General features: G+C 40.2%; 1 protein-coding gene across 2 annotated transcripts; it reads right to left on the bottom strand.

Moving 5' to 3' along the window:
• Positions 1-329: 329 nt before the first annotated feature.
• Positions 330-4943, bottom strand: etsrp (ETS1-related protein). 2 transcript variants are annotated; one of them, XM_085176969.1, is made up of 8 exons: positions 4800-4943; positions 4432-4513; positions 2952-3074; positions 2790-2858; positions 2339-2488; positions 2008-2247; positions 1779-1897; positions 330-1205 (listed from the first exon to the last, which is right to left on the bottom strand). In XM_085176969.1, exons 1-8 carry the CDS (start codon positions 4854-4856, stop codon positions 927-929), a joined length of 1119 nt encoding a protein of 372 aa, XP_085033095.1. In that variant the 5' UTR covers positions 4857-4943; the 3' UTR covers positions 330-926. The 2 variants fall into 2 exon arrangements, with proteins under 2 accessions (XP_085033095.1, XP_085033096.1); XM_085176970.1 differs by having other exon boundaries at positions 2952-3041.
• Positions 4944-7567: the final 2624 nt, after the last annotated feature.

The following is a 7567-nucleotide window of genomic DNA, read 5'->3' as shown; positions in this document are numbered from 1 at the left end:
GCCAAATGAGTATAAAAAGGGCTCTTAGGAACATTCAGGGTTCTCCCTCTAGTTCTGATCAAAGATCAAAGATCTGAACAGTTTGAAATTATTAGATTAGAAATCCGAATTAGCTAAAGTAGATTAACTTGAAGAGTATAATTTAAGTGATTTGATTCTATTTGATTCTGATTTGATTTTGAAAATGAGAAAAAAAACATAAATACGATAAATCTTTCAAAATCGTTACATTTTTAAAAAGTTCTCTTTTTTTTAACTTGGTTGTAGACGTATGAATCCCTCTTTGTCCACCAGGGGGAGCTGCAGTATCATTAATTCCCCCAGCCTAATTTTATAAAAGAAGACTTTAATTCAACACGTTTATATACAGTTTATTTACATCAGACAACCATCACACGTCACTGAAACCTTCACAGCAAGTGCCTGAAAACCGCCAGTTTGTTATTCAGAGTATCAACAGAGGTAGACACGAGTTTTGTATTTAGAAAATAATAATAATAATAATATAAATGCACAAAACTCTACACAGGGTTCATATAAACACTATTTACAAATCCATTCTTTCTTTAGAAAACAAACAAACAAACTATCAAACATAACAACCCCAGAGGAACAAAGTACAAGTAACCCGAGTGCTTAAAATACCCCTGGCTTGTGTCTGTGCTGCACTTAAAACAACCTGAGGTCAAGTAGCTATTTTTATAGAAACATTTAAGAAAAAATGATATGATGTCATTAAATATTGGCTGCACTATGGATCTATATACTTTTAATTATTATTCCCTGAAATGCAGCATCTGTAAACTGCCTACAACAAGTTCGTCCTCTTCCGCGAGGCTTGAGGAAGCAGAGTTCACTTTGAAGGCTGAAGTACTCAAAACGTTCAGGTCTGTCAGCCAGCAGCACTGAGGCTCCAGGGGTCGGCCCTACTGTGAAACCCACGTTTCACTGCTGTGATCAGAGGCTGTCGATACCCCAGAGCACTGCCAGGACTCTGCGTTTGTGGGTAAAACGTTCATACTGCTCAGGACCTCCTGTGCCGACTTTCCCAGCATGCCCTGCATGTCACAGACGAAGCGGTAGACGTAGCGCTTGCCCGCCGTCTTATGGATGATGTTTTTGTGGTAGTAGTAACGCAGGCCACGGCTCAGCTTCTCGTAGTTCATCTTTGGTTTGTTCTTGCACTGACCCCAGCGCTTCGCCACCTGTGGGATCACCAGCAGACACATGCTCAGAAAATACAATAGAAATGAATAATGTAATGAAGTAAATGTACTAATAAAAACATCTGTTAAAGTTTATAATAAGTAAGATGATTTATTTAAGTGCTTCTAAAAGCAGAAGAATCCAAGTGTTTATTCAAATGCATTAAATGTTTGTGTAAAGCAGTAATATAAGCAGATTCTGTCGTCTATCATTTTATTCCCACATAAATGAATCCTCACATCTTTCAGTAAAGCTGTACAATGCTCGTTTCTGCCCCCTGTCAATCTGGCTCTATAAGTACCAGGATGAGCAGCATCAGCACTGCAGGTAATATGAACAGGGGCCCCCATCCAGTCATTGCTCTGTTAAATGGTACAAAGTTTCAACACCAGCGGTTCCATTTTTAGGAAAACAAGTGATTCCCAACCTGACTTTCTTAAATGTGATCAACGTTTCTCCCCAAACTACAAAGACACACTCAAATGGAAAGTTTTGTGAAGTAGGTAAGAAATAACCTTTTATCGGTTCCATGTAGTGCTCAACAGTGACTTTGTCTAAAACAGGATTCTTACCTCTGTGGGGTCAGACATCTTGAACTCCCACCCGTCTCCAGTCCAGGAGATGAAAGTGCGGCAGGCAGAGTCCAGCAGAAGCTCCAGTAAAAATTGCCACAGCTGGATTGGACCGGAACCTGAATGAAGAGTTTGTAGATAAATTAATGAGGTCAAAGTAAGTAGCTGGCGCTGTAATGTGTAATCTATGTGTCACATTAGACAAAGAGGAAAAGAAGCAAAGTCTAACCTGGATAAGCCGACATTCCTGTCATCTGCCCCTCCCTGTCCAGCCTCTGTGGAGGGGTGTTTTTTCGTTTCACCACACGGGGGCAGTACTGCTCTGAGGACTGGAGGCCGGGGTTTGAGGGACATGAGGCCATAGATGGGTGTGATGGAGGGGCAGCGAAGTTGGGGGACTGATATTCAGACCAAAAGGACGAGGACTGTCTCTGTGCATCTGAGTCAAAGTAGCTCAGATCTGTTTCACCTGCACCAAAACAGACGAATCACACACTGAACTACAAAAATCAGGTCACTGGAAAAGTGTTTGGTTTTAACCCACGAGTGAAATGTCTTACTTTGTACTGAGTTTGATCCCGTTCCTGTGAGGAAGGGGCTGTGGCTGCCTTCCACGGCAGGGCTGAACTGTCCGGTCTGGGGCACCAAGTTCTGGTATGTCTGAGGAGACTCCTGGTATCCAGTTTGCGACTGGTCCACTGCCAGTCCATCTGTGCACCAGGAGAGAGTTAGTCACAAACACAATTCCCTTAAAGTCAACTTTAAATGAGGTCAGTGTATGCACAAATAAGGCCTGTAAGCTCGGGCTTTAATCTGCTCTGGAAGCTCAGTTCCAGAAGATTTTTTCTGCTCATGGTTCTGTGTGATGTCACAGAGAGGAGATACACACAAATATCTGTTTTTAAAAAGTAGCAACTCAAAAAGCAACTCTCTGGTGTTCTCGAATAAAACATATCAACATATCCTTTAGAGTTATTTTACACGTAGCATCAGTGAACGTGAGACGCTCACCTTGTGGATACGAGGCCCACCAGTTGAACTCCTGGTATGTATCCAGGCTGAAGAGGGCAGCGTCACTCACTGAAGGTAAAAGAGCAAAAAATACAAGATAAGTCAAAAATACTTGACTTTAATAAGCAAGCAAAGTATACCAAAACACGTTTTTCTTTTTACCTTTGGTGCCATAAGGATGGGAAGCTTTTGGCGGCTCCGGGTAGCCGCTGTCTGCCGCGTACTGCTGCTGCTGTCCGGGCGCTTTACTGTCTAACAGAAAAGACAGGTCTTCACCAGGGTAGTCTGGAGGTTCAACATAATACAGACAGATGGAGTCAGTGAAGGATGGAGAAGACAGGAGGGAAGCACAGCTCCTTTTAAAGCACCAAGCCGATACAGGATTACCTGTTTAATCCTGCAAACCTTAAACTGATTCATTTTACAGCAGTTTTTTTGCAGCACAAGATGACACTGTTCTTTGTGTCTTATCTTATACATAATATATGTATAAGATTTGCTATAATGAGCAAACAATGAGGATTAAACCTATATTAGGCTACATAATTAAGATTACACTTTTTAATTTAGTAAAGGGTTGAAATACTTTTTTTGTAACTTTGTAAAACAAAGTTTTTCTTGTCAAACTCACCGTACTTACAGCTGTGTAAGTAAGGCCTATTTGCAAAACGCTTAATTCCTGATAGACTAAGGTGGTCTGTGACTTTTCTTTCTTTTGCAAATGTTTAAATTGTTGTTTTTAAGGTGGTTTTTTTTTTTCTTATGACTTAACAGATGTGATGACACTGTAAACTCTTTGGCACTGAAGGCACCACCAGCCCTCTGCTGCTTATAGCCTCATAAGGATAACTTTGATCCAGCAGTAAAGGCAAGTTAGCTGCATTATCTTTAAGCTGATTTTATGATTATATTAAGGCAAACAAATACAAAACATGAACTCAAAATCTGCTATGAATGTATAGTTTGCTGTAAATATGAAAGACTATGCTAAAATGCGGGTGTGGTGCTTTAAGAGGGAGGTTAATCAAAGCTCAGTTCTGCAGAAAAAGTCATGGAGAGAAGAATTGTGGGGGAAATCTATAAGTTAGACTTTACAGTTGGGCTGAAATCTTGACGTGGGACATGAGAAAAAAGAAAAAAAAATGCCCCCCAGGTTTTTTCAGCTCTATGGATGGAGGCAGCTTGGAGGAAACAAAGCAGGGAGGGGGAGGAAACGCCAGCGGAGGGAGTGTGACAGAGTAGTGATGGAGGGATGGGGAGTGGGGGGGCGAGGGCTCTAAATCTGTTGGAGGAGGAAGTCTGGAGGAAAGGATTAGGAAAGACAGAGAGGGGAGTGCAACACAGAGACCGTCTTTAACCTGACCACCCTGCGTCTCTCTGTCTTTGCAGATCTCAGCCCGTTCACACAATTTCACACACGCATAATCACGGGCGTGTCAAGGACTCGCAGAGAAAGCTCTGACAGATGTGATGACACTGTCTGCGAACATGTTTCCTCTGTCCTTCAGCCGCTCGGCTTCAGAGGAAACAGATCGCACAAACATAAAAAACAGTGTCTGATGTGTCTGAGCGTTTCAGCGCCGTGCAGCAGAATCAGCAGGAAAGCCAGATGAAGCAACATCAGAGGATCCGCTAAACTCACCATAAGATGCAAAGTCGAAACCAGCTGGCACTTCCTGCGTCCTGAAGTCTTCTGTGTAGTATCCGCTCTGGCAAACCTCCATCTGCGGTCATATGATTACAACTTTTTGTCATCACTGGGAATGAATTCAAACTTACAAACGCAGTTTAGAATCACGCGAGTGGGGCTATAACGTTTCCCACTGGTGTTTATCTCGATGAATAATTAGGGAATAAATGCATTTTTAAACAATCGGAAAAGCAAAGAATCCTGCAGTTTTCTGTCAGCTGACGTCCATCCGTGCAGCTTTAAACGGGTCGCTGTGGATGAACGACACTTGCTGCTCATTTTGTGTTAAAATATATTTTAGTTTAAATGACCGCGCTTACCTTTACTTTGGAGTCGGCGCTTCTGTCTCCTGCTTTGATCGAAGTGTCCCAGTACATGTGGCTCCTTCGCAGCTTCTCTTTCTAACTTGTACCGGCTGCAGCAGCGTGGAGTGGTCACTCTGTGGTCGGCCGCGTGCCGTTATAAGCTCAGCGAAAAGAAGTGGGCGGGGCGCGTGCCCGCGGTGAGTCGTGACCTGCTGCGGCACTGAGGTTTGTTTAACACCCCCCCACCCCCGACCCCCTTTCCCTCCCCCCTCAGCAACAAGTCAATCAAACTTTCATTCATAAAAGCGTCTCAGGTAACAGACACGCGAGTGTAGCTTATTCCAAAAAGAACAATTTATTTATTAACTACACAGAAGTTCAAGATTTACAAGATTTAATCTGGAAAAACAAGAGGGGGGGGGGGGGGGGTATAAATGTTGCTGTAGAAAACTTGCATGTATGGGGGGGGGGGGGTGTAATTGAGGAGAGAGGATTAAAAATGGGATTAAAAGAAGATAACACGCTGAAACTATAGTATTCATAAAGATCAACATTTGGAATTCAAAAATAGTCCATTATTGAAGTTAAAGTAAAGAAGTCCATTTTCTTTCTTTCCATGCCATTCAGACTGAGAACATACACAGACACTGACAATTTTACCATCTTTCTTATTCCCTTTGTTATCAGTAAACTTGTTCCTCTTACACTGCACCCATATTTAAGTCTTTTATTAAAACTGACTGTTTTCTTCTTTTGTGGAGGGAAAATGGTCACTGCAGATGAAAAAGTGAGAATTTTGTGACATGGTTTAGAATAAGGACAAAGAAAAAAAAGTGTCTTCAAAACGAGTATGCAGACATGATCACATTTAAAGGTCATCCATCAGGACATTTTGACACATTTTCCTGCATTAAGGACAGTTTGGTACCTTTGCATGGATTTGTGGGAGAAAGAGGAGTTCAGCATTTAAATGGTGATGCTCCCAGGTACAATTTTATTTAATTATTCCAAACTATTCTCATTTATTATTAGCCGTGCTGAGTCAACTCACATTCAGACATGTTTTCCTGTTTTTCTTTTGTGTGTCAGGCTCCAGACTGAGTGCAATGAGTTAATTCAATTCCCTTTGATATTAGGCTTTTGTTAACCTGCTTAAACGGGGCCCTTCTTTGTGTCACAGAACTTTTACACATAAAAGTTCTCGAGTTCTTTTAAAGCTCAGGTGAGTTTTACTTTTAAACTTTCCGTACATTTAAAACTTGTTGCAGTTTGTTAAAATTTTCAGGACTTGTGAACATCTCATTTCTGCTACTGACTAAAATGAAGGAATACAGACAAACATTAACTTCAGATTAGTTTGAAGTGGCCCGACAACTTTGGGTTTTCCGATTTTTTATCGTAGGACTTCCTTTTCCTTTTTCCTTACGCCTCCTACATGACTCAGATTAAACTTCTATGTGTGTCAGAGGGAAAATTATTTTACCACAGAAGATTCAGTGGTTTTATGAATCTGTGTGTGTGTGTGTGGGGGGGGGGATCACCCCAGTCAGAGCTATTCCCAGTTATGTGATGGGAACTTTTCAGTCCAATCCTCCTCTTAAATGCAGGTGGCTGTGAAAGTTTGTGAAAATAGTCAGTAACATGATGTTAATTATCTTTTTGTCACAAACACACACACACACACTATTTTTATCCTGATTATTCTACAATAAAGGGTAACAGTCAGCAGTAAACGTACATTTATGCAGCGCTAGAGAACAAAGCAGATACCTGAAGGGTAAACACTTGGATACATAAAAATGGACAAATTAATGGAGATTATAAAGGCACAGAATAATAAAGTCTAAGATTACATGTAATACTTACCACACTAAAGTCATAACTCTACCACACAACTCATCACACTGCAGCTGTTAAACAGTTCATTGATGTCACTGCCAGTGAAGTGTAGGAATAAAATACACTAAAACAACAAGATCTGGATTTGTGAGTCAATTAAATGATCAGTCATTCGACAAATTAATAGCCAACACATCTAATAGTCGGCTAATTACTGAAGTCACACTTTTTTATGATAGAAACAAATGATTTTTTGGACTGTAGGTCAGATAAAAGAAGACATTTGAAGATGAGATAAGGATTTCTGTTTAGTTTGACAAAAAAATTAGTTCATTAGTTCCCTGAAAACGTTTAAGTGAGAGATTTCTGTCTCATCTTTCTGTGAGTGACAACAAAGACAACCTTTCATACAGATCATACAAATAGGATGATTTAAAAGCAAACTAACTGAGAAAAAGTCAAAGTCACAGCACTTTCTCTTAATATCCTTGGTTTTTGGATATTTAGTCAAAACAAAACAATTAAAAGACTAAAACATGAAATTAGTTATTTAATCTGTTAGCAGATTAAGAAAAAATAATAAGAAAGAATTCAGAGTAAAGACTGAATCGACTGTTTTTCCTTTCATGTCTGTGGATTTTTGACATTTTTAGCTTTTTATCAAATTTAGTCAAAGTAAGAATATTTCCCCAGCATGAGGCTCCTAAATTAGTCAGATATGATTAGCTGTAAGACAAAAACAGCCAATTCTGTCATGGACAATCATGATAATCAATTAATAATTCAATCATGTATGTCATTGTTTGTTCCACTGATAGTTGGACAAAAAAGAGACATCTGAATATCAAACTTAGTATTTCTTACTACTTTGAGTTCTTTTAGGCCACAGGCCGAACAATCGGTCGATAAAACAATTAATGAATGAACAAAGAAAAATCTGATTA

The sequence above is a fragment of the Neolamprologus multifasciatus genome, chromosome 11 (assembly GCF_963576455.1).
Source record: "Neolamprologus multifasciatus chromosome 11, fNeoMul1.2, whole genome shotgun sequence".
Classification (NCBI taxonomy): Eukaryota; Metazoa; Chordata; class Actinopteri; order Cichliformes; family Cichlidae; genus Neolamprologus; species Neolamprologus multifasciatus.
Note: the sequence above shows the minus strand (reverse complement) of the source record. Positions and strands in the feature narration are given on the sequence as shown.